We start from the raw sequence: 13,806 nt of genomic DNA, 5'->3' as shown, positions 1-13,806 counted from the left end.
TGGCCTAACGGATGCTAATGGAAACGGGGGCGTGGAACCGCCCAGCATATCACTTAGCGTGTCTCTATAAGTTGTGCGTATACCCCAAATAGATATTATAAACAGCCAATGTGTACACCAGTCTACATAATTCTGTCTACACACATATTACGCTGATTAAAAAGTGCGTGGGGTCTCCTTATATAACATCCCTTAATTCGCATTGCTGTAGACACAATTTCATTCGATTCCGACATCAATTGTCAATGGTAATTTTCGTATGATTTCTTTTTATTCGCAATCGTGAAGACATTTTATTCCCTTTCGAAATGTCTAGTCGGTGGGTATTTTAAATTGAAAAAATAAAACAATAAAACAAAACAAATATTAACTGAACAAGTATATTATAGTGGAGCACAGTAGGGGGGCAGGGGGAGGGGGGGGAATCGGGTGGAGAGGTGGCAAGTGTTTTATATGTATACCATAATTAAATGTATAAAGAAGTATAGAGACGTCGACAGTGAAAACAAACGCGCATCAGCACACACGGACAACTAAACGAAAAAAAAATTTTTTAAATTAAAATAAACAAATAAAAAAGGAGGGAAATTACAATTTCAAACAGGTGGGCGAAATGAAAACGCTGTATAGTATAACAGAGACAGAGACATACACACACGCAAACATTCCCGCAATTTACACATTTGATGATGATTTTTTTTTGTTGGTTTTTATGTTCACGAAAGTATTTGACAAAATTCAAAAGTTGAAAATAAAAATGGTCACTTGAAAAAAAAATTAAATGTCGTGTGATGTCTACATTTATAGCAGGAATATCTTAATTTCACTGGCATATTAGATTTATGCGCAACTATATAACGTCCGAGGAGAGAGAAATGGAAACGAAAGCGAGATTTTGTATTAATTTTAATTAGAGTATATAAAATAGGCTGGCGGAGGGAGGCGACTAGCATCTAGTTAGGAACATGTATACGACAGATCCAATCAGATAGTTTTTCCAACCGGCGGTTTTTTATTACCATTTTTTTTTCGTGAATTTTTAAATTTTTTTGAAAGGATTATAAATTAGTGGAGAATTAAAAGGAAGAGCTGAATCTACGTGCCGGCGCTTTTGGTTGTGTCACATTTTTTTTTCGGCTGTGAATTATAATTAGTTTTCCAATTTATATTATGCCAATCATTATGGGCGTTACCCTTGAAATTCAAAGTTCAAACCAAAAATCGAAAGGTGAAAAAGCAGAAAAAAATTCTATACATAGCGGCTTTTGATGAAGATCTTCCAACATCATTTGATTACAAAAGAAAAATTTCGACCGTCAAAAAATGGGGCCGGTGTGTTGAGTGACCGAAAATTAAAAAAAAAAGAAAGAAACGACTTTTTTTTTCTTGCTGAACAGAATTTAATATTTATAGGGGGACTGGCTGGGGTCTCTCAGCTATAATAGCATAGTATACTGTGTCTCCAGATGATATTTATATAATTACTAAAAAACACATACCATATAGAGATGAACAAATGACACACACACACACACACCATCAGTCGTTCTTTCTCTCAGCTCCAATATTTTTTATCTTTTTGTTTTTTTATCTTTGAAAAAAGAAAACGACAAAATTCTACTGATTATAAATAGATAGAGTTTTTGAACATATTCTTTTTGTCTTTTCATCGAAGAAAGGAATGAAGGGAGAAAAAAAAAGAGAGATTACACACTAATTGACGATATATAGCAGAGCGAAGCTGTGAGAGAAATTTGAGGGGGGATATTCAAATTCATCGCTCATTCGACGTTCCAGTTCTTTTCTTTTTTGGTTTGTAGGTCAAAGTAAACGAAAAGCAAAGACACACACGGACATTATCGACACGAAAACTAAAAAACAAACAAACAAACATTTCTAATTCAAATATTTCAATTGGGGCGAATTATATAGTTCAAGGGTTCGCAACGATATGTGTCGTGTTGTGAGAGTGGGGGAGGTGGGTGACGATTTCTTGTTAATTTTTGTTAGTGTGAAGTGAAATTGGTGATAAGATGATCATCATTTGATTATTTTTTTAATAATATTTATACTGCAGACTGATGCATTTCATTTGATTTTTCCTAAGAGGTTTTTTGAAATATTCCACGGCGAACGTTTTAGCGGCGGGGGTCCCAGCAAGAAAAATTTGAATTTTCTTTTTATAAATCATTTTCAGCAGACGACGCAATCAACTCGCATTTGTTCATCGATGAGATCCACGGCAGGGAGGGGGCGAAGGCCAAGGCCAACAGACAAAACTAATCAAATCAAATCAAATCACAAATAATTCGTCAGAAATCAATCGGAATAAGTCACACCCCTCTGCCGTAATCAAAATCAAATCAAAAAGACATACCTGATTTGCATATTAGTGTCATCAGTAGCGTTCAGGTAAGGGTCCCGGCGGTACGGGGAGGGCCGATCGACGGGCGGCTGAGCCGTGAACGCGATAGGGTGGCGGGCTGGATTGTTGGTGTTGCGATCCGGCCGATCCGGCGGCCGCCGCTGCGTTCCCAGCCGCCAAAGCTGAAGCGACCCGCTGCTCAACGGCGGCGGCCAGTTGACTGGCCGGGCTGATGCTGCTGCCGCTCTCACTGCTGCCGGACGAACGACGGCGTCGTCTCTCTACTCGTCGGCCGGCCTCTTCTGGGACGTCGCCGACGAGTCGCGTTTCCTCTGAACGCCGGACGACGAATTTTGTCCGCGATGGGATAACGACGAGCGCTGGTGGTGATGCAACTGGAGCAGTTGCTGCTGCTGCTGGGCCGTGGCCAGCAGCAGCTCTGAATTGTTGGGTCCGTCCTTGAGGGCCAGCCCGTTCTGGCTGTCGTTTTGGTTGAGGTGGTGCTGGAGCGGGCCGGCTCCGTTGCGGTCGTGACTGTGTTGGATGGTCAGCGAGAGGCAGTGCTCCTTGAGAGCGGCCGGAGTCGTCGGGTTGTTTAACATCATCATGGCCGCCAGGTTGTTGGCCGACGCCCGTCGGCTGGCCTCGCTCAGCTGGCCAGCACTGGGAGGCGGCGGTGGTGGAGGGAGATGGTGCTGCTGCTGGCCGTGTAGGAGGTTGAAATCGTCGGAAGAGTTGCTCTTGTTGGATGAGTCCTTGACGGAACAGGACGACGATCGTGAGCGCGATCGATCGGCGTTGACGCTGTTGAGCAGCTCAACGGAGATGGGCGTCCCGTCGCGGTTCTTGTGCGTCATCATGTGCTGCTTCATGTTGCCCTGCGTGAATTGATTCACGTTAGACAACCGCGCCAAATTTGAATTTGAATCAAAGTGGGCCGTTTATAGGCCTGGACGGACGGATGGAATTGATTGATTTTACCTTTGTGGAGAATCCGCGATCGCAGATGGCGCATTTGAAGGGCCGCTCTTTGGTGTGGCTGCGGTAGTGGATCTCGAGGGCCGAGTGGCAGGCGAACGTCTTGAAGCAAATGTTGCACGTCGTGTTGCCGCGCCCTGAAACGGTCGCCAACGCAATCCGAACAAGAACAAGAACAACAAAAATGTGCTAATCAAACGGCCAATTGACTATTCAAACTCGACTATCTACTTTTATTATCCCGCGACATTTGTCTACTCTAATTGAATTAAATCTAATCGTGTATGAAAGAGAGTGCGGGTAAATAATATAAAGTGAAACGTAAATTTGGCTCGTAAAGAAATTGTGTAATAACTAATAATTAGAAAATGGCATCAAATAATTATATATGATCGAGTGATGAACTGGAAAATCAATTTTTGAAAAATTTGTCAACGGTGGGGAAATTTCTTTTTTGTTTGTTTGTTTGGATAGTTACGGCGGATTTATTAGGATTTACCTGGAGCGCTGATGGGCAGGTTGAGCGGGTTGAACGAAGGTGAGGCCATGACGGCCGACGTCAACGACGATAGGGCCGACGCCGGAGAACTGTTGGTGGTACTGACGGCCGCCGGGCCGGAAGAAATTGAAGAAATCGACGAAGAAATCGACGTCCCCGTGTTGTGGCCGCTGGAAACGGCGGCTGCCGGACCGCCCGTCGACATGCTGAAAGCGGCCGGAACGAAAGTGGCCGGCGAGATGGAAGTTGTCGACGTCGGATGGGGTCCGCTGAAGAGCGTCGAAGCCAAAGCGGGTGCTCCGCGGGCGGCCGTTAGGTCCAGCGGCGAGATGGGCGGATGAAGATTGGGTTTAGCGACAGCGGCCGGCGGCGGCGGAGGCAACGGAACCGACACGTTGGCCGACGACGGCCTACTAGACGTCAGCACCGTCGGACTGGCCGCTGTTTTCTTGGCCGGCTGCTGTTCCCGCTCCCGTCGTGATGTCGAATTCATTTCGCCGGGCGTCGAGGCCCGACTGGGCGAAAATTCAAAATGACGCAACCGCTGAAGCTGCTGCTGGCGCATCTGCTCGACGGCCAGCGACTCTTCTGAGCTGAGCAGCGACGTCATTTTCTCATTTTTGATCATTTCATTGCGCATGATTTTGGCGGTGCCGGGCGACGGGTGGCCGGCCGAGTCCAGTTCGCCCGTCCCGTCGTCCTGGTGCATCAAAGATTCTTCCCCGTCCTCTTCTCCGTCCTCGTCGTCTCCATCGTCGTCGTCGTCGTCCAACTCTTCGTCGTCCATCATGGTCATATCGGCGAAATCCTGTTGGTATTTGCGGAAGAATTCCGCATTGGCCCGGCTGATCTGGGCCATAATCAGCTGGTGGCGCTCCTCGTCGCTCAGCACTTGCCCGCAAGCCGCGGCCGCCTGCATCCTCTGCTGCAGTTGGTGTTGAAAGTGGAGGCCCAGCAGACCCGGGTGGTGGTGGTGCTGCTGCTGGCTGGACGAGGCCGTCGACGAAGTCGGCGAAAGGGCCTCCGATGAACTTCCGCCCATCTCGGCGTCGCCGCCCAGGTCGCCGTCGTTGTCGCCCAGGTCGCGGTGCTCGCCCAGCAGGACGCCATTTCCGTCCTTACCTTCGCCCAGCGTCCGGGCGCTGAAGGGAAAGCCCATGGGCAGGCCGTCGGGTCCGGGTTGGAGACCCGGGAATCCGGCGCCCGGGTGGTGGTGATGGTGAAGGAACGGCGACCCTTGGTGGTGATGCAAAAACGGATGAAATCCGGCCGGAAGGAACGGAAATCCCGGATGGGGGAACGGATCCCTCAGCTCGGCGGCCGAAATTTGTTCCGGCGTCAAATCGGTGGGCTCGCCCGTGTGCAGTCGGATGTGCTGCTGGAGGACCAGCCCGTTGGTGAACTTCTTGTGGCAAACGGGACAGATGTGGAGGAGACGGGCCGGCGGTTTAGCCCGGTGGACGCCCATGTGGGTCTTGAGATTCCCTTTGGTGGTGAAGGCCCGTCCACAGATCTTACACTTGAACGGCCGCTCGCCCGTGTGCGTCCGGTAGTGCATCTGCAGGGCCGACTTGCACGAGAGGACCCGGTGGCAGACGACGCACTGGTTCGGGTCCACCAACTTGTTCTCGATGTTGTCCACCAGCTGCTGGAGCTTGGCCGTGTCGGACGTCCGAGTCACTTCGATCAGACTCTCCCAGGCGTTGTCGTTCGAGCCCGGCCTGGGCAACAAATTCGTGTAGATGGCCGGGTCCTTGGCCGGGTCGACGTCCGACGGGTGCACCATCATGAAACCCGGTGGCGGCCCGGGTTGGCCGCCGCCGCCGTTGGGCGCCGATTGAGGTGGGAACGAAGCGAAACGGAGTGATCCGGAATTGGCTGCTGGACTGCCGCCCAGCTCTGAATTGTTACTCGAGTGCGGCTGGAAAAGGAGCGATCCGTTTCCCACTGGTGGAGGAGTACCACCCACTCCGTCCGATAAAGGGGAAGCCGAGCGACGGCCGGACAGGTTTTCCGGGCCGTCCGAATGGTTGTTGTACTGCTCTTTGTTGATGCCCGTGCTGGGCTCGTCGTCCATCTCGTCCTCGTCCAGGTTGTCGTCAAAGTCGTCCAGGTCGTCGTACGGCTTGTGGCTGATGAGCTTCGATTTGGTCCGCTCGTCCAGCGACGGGCGGATCAATTCGTCCGGTTGGCTGGCCGAATGGTTGGACGACACATCGTCAGCCGAATTGTACGTGTGGTTCCGGCTATCTCGCCCGCCACTTTCGTCGGCCACTTCGCCGCTTTTGCCCGTCTCTTCAACCGTTGGTTGCGGAGTTCCGGCCGAGCTGGCCGCTCGTTCTCCGACGGGCGATTCCGTCTCGTTCCTCTGCTCGCCCATCTCATTGTCCATTTCGTTTTCCTCTTCTTCTTCTTCGTCTGGGCGTTCCGTTTTGACAACGGCGTCCGCCTTCATCTCCTCGCTGTCCGTCTCCTCTTGACTCTTCACAGTTTTCTCCGTCAATTCCGGGCCGGCGGCACCAGATTTCTGGACCGGTGATTCTTGAGGTGTGGCTGTCATTGAGGTCAGTTCCTTGCTGGGCATGGGCGGGACGGCCATGAGAGGTGGGAACATGGGACGGATGCCCGGCGGCATAAGATCGCCCAGCGAGTGCGGCCGGAATAGAAACGAACTGGAAACGGGGACGACGGGAGCCGAGCGGAAGAGACTGCTGGACGTGGCCGGATGCGGATGATGCGGATGGTGGTGGTGGTGGTGTCCGCCGGCCGACGACGTCGGCGGCGGCGGGAGGAATCCGTGGTGGTGGTGATGGTGATGGGCGGAGCCCGTCGACGTCGGCGGAGGTGGTGGTGGCGGTGGGGACATTTTCGACTCGTCCATGTCCAGCTGGGCCAGCAGCGGCGGGTGGAATTTGTCCAGATGCTCCGGCACCGGGTGAGGATTCATTTTGATGTGCGGGAAGCGCTGGGCGTGGCGCTGGAAATGGACCTTGAGGTTGCCCTTGGTGGTGAACCGATTGCCGCAGATGTTGCACTTGAACGGCCGCTCGCCCGTGTGCGACCGGATGTGAATCTGAAGGGCCGAGTCGCTGCTGAAAACTTTGCCGCAATAGCGACAGCGGTGCTTGAACAGCTGATCTTTCTTGCCGCCAGAACCGGACCCACCCGTCCCGCAGTCGCCGTTGCCGCTCGAGCCGCTGCCCGAATGGCCGCCACCACCGCCAGATCCGCCCATTCCGTTGCGGAAGCCCAGCTCGTCGGCCAGGTTGGTGGCCAGCAAACCCTGCGAGGCGTTGTTCAAAACCTGCTGGGCCGTCCGCTGGAGCAGGTCCAGCGTGCTGGGCCCTTCCGGGTTGGTCGGTGGCTCAGATGTTTGCAGAATGGTGTCGGCCAGCGAGCCGCCCGGCAGCTGCGACATGAGACTGGCCGTCGAGAACGAATTGTGCGAGTAAGTCGAGCTGGACCAGCTGGACGTCACGGCTGCTGCTGTCGTCGGAGGTGCCGTCGTCGTATTGGTGGCCGATGAGGAGGATGACTGGGTCGGCATGACTTTGGCCGTCACCAGGCCGGACATGTGGTCGTCTGGTCTTGGCCGGCGAGGTGCTTCTTTGCCTCTCGGCGACTGAGGGCCGGCCGTTCGGCTACTGTGATGCTCCGACTGACTGGGCGCCAGAGGTCGGGCAGCAGGAGTCGAAGTCCGCGAACTGTTTTCACTGCTGCTGGACGCTCTGGTAGTTGTTGCTGGAGTTTCCGATTCGTGAGTTTCCAGCAGTCCGGCACTGCTGCTGCCGTGCTGGTGACCACCTTCCCTACCTGAAGCGGCAAGCTGGCTAATGATGGCGCCAACTGGGCCGGTGACGCTGCTGGGCACGCCCGGCACTGCGGCGACCGCTCCTTGGTCCGTTTGGTTGTTGATCTGCAATTGCTGCTGGAGCTGCTGGATCAGTTGCAGCTGCATGATCTGCTGCTGCTGCAGAGCGTAAAGAGTTGACTGAAGGACGGCCAGCTCCTGGATGGCTGCTGGACTCTGAGAATCTTTGTTGGCCATGGCGGTGGCGGCAAACTGGGCGATGGCCATTTTGGTGCTCTGCAGGGCGTCCAGCGTCACGTTAGCGTTGGCCAATGTGGCCGCGTAAGGGAACGGGAGCTGGCCAGCAGCGGCGGCCGTCGTTTCACTCGACCCACCGCTGCCTGCCATCACTCCTTGGCCGGCCACTGCGAAGGGTAGACTCAAAGCTTTGTCCGTCATGGCCACCTCGTTCATGAGAGCAGCCGGCGTGGCCAGCAGGACGTCCCTCTCTCGAGCCTGTTTCTTCAGCCGGGCCGGCAAATCCTCCTGATCTTCCTCTTCGTCATCAACGTCACTGCCGGCCTCCTGGTCGTCCTCTTCGCTGGCCATCAATTCCTCCTCATCTTCGTCCCTCTTTCTCCGTCTGCCTCTCTTTTCGTTATTGTTGTTGACCCGATCGTCCGCTCCTCCATCGTCTGCCGGGCAAAACAAATCAAATTTCAAAATATATATTAAATGTCAACCGTATAAAATGCTGATGGTTCAATTTGAACATTTATTTCTTTTGATAGAGATTGTGTAACAATCAACGATCGATCGATTGAGACGGCCAATCTAACAGGATATGTGGGCGGAAATGTTGGGTCCGTCTCAATAGAATATATATACGAAGGGTGGAAAAAACAACCGGAAAGGCCGGGATGGTGAAAAAAGATATCTTAGGCCTAGATAATATGTCCGTCATGTCCAGCAGCGCCATTTGAAAATTGTTTGCCTTATATCATCTGTATATATAAATAGATATCACATTCCCTGTTAGGGGGGATTTTTAAAAACGTCCCAAGTTATGGCCAGACGGACAGACGGACAGACGGACATGGGATTGTATACCGGACACAAAATAAAAATGAGAAGAAATCATTTCGGTTCTATTTTAAGATCTAGTCTCTCTGTACTTTTCTTTTTACCGAGACGGCCATATCACATCGCGAGCGGGTCTGCTGGTGTGTATGTATGTGTAAACAGCCGGACAGGAGAGCTAGTTCATAATCTGTTTATCGTATATCTCTCTATAGAGATGTACATTTATATATGTAAACATTCATAACGCCGCTGCTGCTGTGTGTATGTGCCCGTTTTTCTCCGTGTTTCTGTTGTGTTGTGTATACACAACGCAGCACCGCTGGCCAGCAATAGTACACATAAACGTCAGCAGACATGTAAGCGGACTGACCCCCCCCCCCCCTCCCTTCAAAAAATTTGTCCGTCTGTTAAAATTTGTCCGTCTAGAATTGCGTGTGGTTTACGGAACTTCCGATCTCAACTTTCCTTTTCAAAGTGCAATCATCTTTACAATTCTTTTTGAACATTGTTATGTAACAAATGGTTGTGTTGTGTGTCCAGCGGAGGGAAAAACCGTTTGACACTGCTGGGGGTGGGATTGATGACATTCGATGCTGTCCATTAAGTGCCTGCTGGACTTGTTATATAATATAAGCCACCCCCCATTTTTAATGGTTTAAATGTGGCGCTATATTGCGTTCTATTTTGAAAAGCGTCTTTTATAGTTTTGATTGCTGTTCAAAATGTTTCATATGTGGATATGTGCTGGTGGATGCGCAGCAGCAAGTCAAAGGCATCCACCGGCACTTTTCCGCATGACTAGCCAATCATAACAAACGGTTTTTCTCCGAGAGATGTCAAAGATTGTCTTTCTTTTCTTCTTCTTCTTCCTAACATCCTCGGCGTTCCTTTTAAGACACAGACATTCATCCATCCTTGATGGCCTATACACCCAGCGCCCATTCTATATTTAGTCGGCCTCTATACACAGTAGGAGCACAGCTATAGCATTGCTCACAAGAATGTTTCGCCAGTTGCCTTCTTCCTCGTCAACTGTCTGATTTCTATTTATTTATTTCCAACTTTTTCTAGAACTTTTCGACTCTCGACGCTTTAAAACCGTCGTCCCGGCTGACCAACCAAATCCTTCGATTTACATCGAAATAAATCAAAAAATCAAGAAGAAAATTGCAGATGATTGGACTTGAGATAGACAATTTATATGCGTGGGCTCTTGACTGACGCAATCGCAAATGGCATCACTGGACAAAAAAACCCCGGGAAAATATCTAAAAAGTCAAAATAATCCGGCCGGAAAATGGTTGGGGTGGAGGGGAAATTGAGCGATATTGGCCGGGCCACAGATCGTCACGGATTTTGAATGCGTAAATAGACGCTAGATATATGTTTGTGTGTGTTTATTATATACATTCATAATAGCCTATTTTGCATCATCATCCCCCTATCTATATGTGTGTCTTTTGGGGGTGGGGGCGTATATATAGGCCTACTGTATACTGTACAGCTCTCCCCATAGATGTGTCTAACGGGAGCTGCTGCTGGGAGAGCGCGCGTGTGTCAGTAAATAAGCATAATTACACGACGCCCGATAAGATACAAAGTGAGAGATGAGCGCACACACGACGTGTGCCAGCACAGCACACGCCTGTCTCTGTGTGTGTGGGTCGTCTGACGTGGCATATGGTTCGACTCAAACGATTTCTTTTCTCTCCATCCGCCCGGAATAATCTAAACGCCCTACGACGTCGTCACCCACACAACAAACAACCAGCAGCCAAATAACGAAAAATAACGAAATTTCACACATCGATTATCTTTTGCGCTAAACACATCAAATCTGATTGTCCTTTTATTTTTATTTTCTTGTTCCAGCTGAGCCGAGAGAATTAAAGGGGTCGGAGACGAGAGTTATGGAACGCGGAACGGCCCATGCATCATATGCGCTTTCTGCACTCTTTGGCCGTCACGGTTGTCTGCTGGAAAACAGCGCGCACTTTTGTGTTTTGTTTTTTTGAATTTCTTTTTTGAAAATAAATGCCGGCCAGGAGAGAGGAAGAGGATCATTTGAAACTAGCTGCTGTGGGCTGCCGGGCGTGACACGTCGATAATGATGAACTGATTAGCCCGGCAGCTTTTAGCCCCAAACACACAGGCGGCGCGGGTTGAGCTGGGCGACAGCAGTTGAGTTCTTCTCTGCTTTCCGTTAAGAATGATGGAGTGGGAGAAAAAAAAAAACGGTGGGGTCCCGTCAGTCGGCGAGCCAATTGGCCGTTGAAAAAATATCAAAAGTGGAAGAAGAAGAAAATGCATCCTGCGGAAATCTTATAAGTTGAGTTGATGAATTGTGTTGCGCCATGCGCGGCATCAGCCGCCCGTCTATTTTGTGTGTCCCACACCGAAATAGTTTTCTCGAAATGATCGAGCATATGTACACATATCCAAGTCGTCTGTCTAGCTCTTCTCTTTCTCTATAGCCGGGCAGAAAAAAAAGATAGAAATGGACGGGCGAACATACATATCTCTCTCCGGCCTGCTGCACTCATTTGCTAAGCCGTAACGAGCTATGCTGCTGCTGTGTGGGCCCAGGGAGATGCTGGAAAAAATGTGTGAGTCCAGGTTTTCAGTCTCTTTCAATCACTTATTTTTCGCCCGCTCATATCTTTTGCCTCCCGCCCGGCTGTGCTATAGAGCTACTGCTGTTGCTGGGCTGCTCCTTGCACTAATAATCCTAATGATCTTCTCGACAGCTGGAACCATCGCCCGGATAGGAGAGACACACACACAACCCAGAACGCGAGAGAGAAAAAGGACACCGCCCGTTTCCAGTTGTGAAAAAAATAAAATAAAAACAATCGAGAAGAGACGGGCAAGGAATTTGGTACAAAATTTCGGATCACTTTTCCGTGTGCGTATATATGACAAACCCCCGCAAAGTGTATGGGCCACTCTCAGCTGTTATTCCCCAAGTCTAAGATATAGCTAGATATATATCTAATGATTGTTTGTGATGACGAATTGGAATCGCCCGGCTCCTCACCGGATAGGCTCTAAGAGAGACTAGTAAGAAGCCGGAAAGACAAGAGAGGAGAGAGTCTCATTTCTACTCGTCCAGCTCCTCCTCCTCCTACACACGTTGATGCGAGAGCGCAATAATAAAGATCTATCAAGAACGTTTCCGTTTCATTATTGGCCGCGCACTATATAGTAGTAGCCTAGCTGCTGGGCAACTCTCTAGTACTAGATATATATATATCGGATGACGTCCAGGACAAAGAAAACCAATCCCGGACTGGTACGGAATTTCCAATTAAGAAAGAAGCCGGGGCTCTATTTATATCTATCTATCTATCTGTTAGAATCTCAGCTTTATATAGGGCACATACAGTAGAGTAGTAGGTATCTACGGTACGTACTTTTTGACCGGCCATATAGTGTGTCACCTTATTTGTTATTGGACACACTGACACAATATTCGTTGCCGGCCAAAAAAGGCCATTGTCTCCCTTCATCCCCCGGAACCCCACAGCATCGGCGACTATAAATATATAGACCCAGTCAATGGGCTTTCGTGCGTGTACACATATATAACTCTCTCCTCCGTTTGGTCAGTCACTCGTATAGAGAAAGAGAGAGGAAATCAAAGGGGTGTCCGTCTATAATAAAGATCCGAATACTAATCCTTTTTGGTCGGGGGGAGGGTGGTGGTGGTAGCTCTTTTGTTTGGCGCCGTTGCTTGATGGAACCTTTATATTTCTGCCCATCTCTACTGTGTCTATCCACTTTGGCCACCACCCCCCAGCCGGTCCAGCTGAACCCCTTCACAGAGAGATATATTCGTTCTTCTCTTTTTCTCCCTTGTTGCTGGCCCTATCGAGTTTTTAAATGACGATGAGCCATCTGTGAATCCTCATGTCGTCCGACTCACCACCGTCCCTCGCATAATACCCCCAAAACAGATTCAGCTGTCCAGCACTGAAGAATCCGCGCGTCTGTTATCAAAATACAAGAGCATCACTACCACCAGCCACTATATTATATATCCCGGCGTGTACATATACAAATTCTATTCAACAATAACTCAACCAATGACATACCAATTTTCCCTATACGTCTGTGTATCTAGTCTGGCCGTGTTATTGTGTCTGTTTGGTTATTGTTCAGTGTGTCACCACTCCCCTCAAAAATCACAAGGGCTCGGATCGATTATCAATACTCTTTTCTATCTCTCTGTGTGTGTACATACTGTTATTACATTGCCTGTGTGATGAGTCTACATATAGAAAGATAAAAACCGAATCGGATTTTCAATGTAACAATCTCTGTACATTTTCCCAAACAGATTTTTCTTTTCCTCTCGAATAAAATTGAACAAAGTTTTATCCGTGTCTATTTGACACACCCATCCAACTGAAGAGGAAATGGGGGGTAAAAAGAAAAAAAAAGATAATCAAGAAATATTTTTTTTTTTATCTTCTGGGAATTCAATTAGAAACGCACACGACGCGCGGGTCGGAAATATTTCCCGTTCCTTTCCCGAGTGGACAAAGTATGCAATTACACAAGACTAAGGCAAATGTCTTGTATTGCGAACGGGCCGCCCGCCCGTGATTAATGAAAAAGCCGAGCCCAGACAGCTGGAACAAGCTAAATATATACTAGACTATATGCTCGTGGCCTTTTGCTTGTGTGTGCGTATCAATATCAATAGGGTTTCTTTTTTTTCTATATATTTCCTCCTGTGTGTGGATAATATAACCACAGCCCACGCGCCTCTGATGAGATAGCAGAAAAAGGGTAATAAAGACCCTCCTAAATATATTAAAAAGTATCGAAGAGAAAACAACCGGGCAAGATCGACAAGAGGCTCGAACGGAAGTTAAAGGTCAGCAGCCGAGCGCTTCGCCCCAAAAGAGTTGATTGTTCATTTCGACTGTCGGGTGTGTGGGGGAGAAGGAGGTCTTTGCTGTGATGCTGGACCTGTCCAGCACAGCTGCCAGTTCTTGTCTCTTTTTTTCTTATTCTTTTTTCGCTGGCTTCTTCTTTTTATTTTTCCATCTACGTTCTTTTTGTTTTTGTCTCCAGGAGGAACTT

General features: G+C 49.2%; 1 protein-coding gene across 1 annotated transcript in view; it reads right to left on the bottom strand.

The window, feature by feature from the left end:
* Window positions 1-252: 252 nt before the first annotated feature.
* LOC124203574 (homeotic protein spalt-major-like) overlaps window positions 253-13,806 on the bottom strand; it is a 32,169-nt gene continuing 18,615 nt past the window's right edge. The window contains exons 2-5 of the mRNA XM_046600244.1: window positions 3,843-8,327; window positions 3,347-3,480; window positions 2,378-3,243; window positions 253-2,279 (exon numbers count right to left, since the gene is read on the bottom strand). Of these exons, the coding sequence (XP_046456200.1) occupies window positions 2,647-3,243; window positions 3,347-3,480; window positions 3,843-8,327 (5,216 nt within the window). The 3' untranslated portion in view covers window positions 253-2,279; window positions 2,378-2,646. The remainder of the gene's footprint in view (window positions 2,280-2,377; window positions 3,244-3,346; window positions 3,481-3,842; window positions 8,328-13,806) is intronic.

This window comes from Daphnia pulex, chromosome 10 (assembly GCF_021134715.1).
Source record: "Daphnia pulex isolate KAP4 chromosome 10, ASM2113471v1".
NCBI lineage: Eukaryota > Metazoa > Arthropoda > Branchiopoda > Diplostraca > Daphniidae > Daphnia > Daphnia pulex.
The sequence above is the reverse complement of the archived record's forward strand: the minus strand, read 5'-3'. Positions and strand labels throughout refer to the sequence as shown.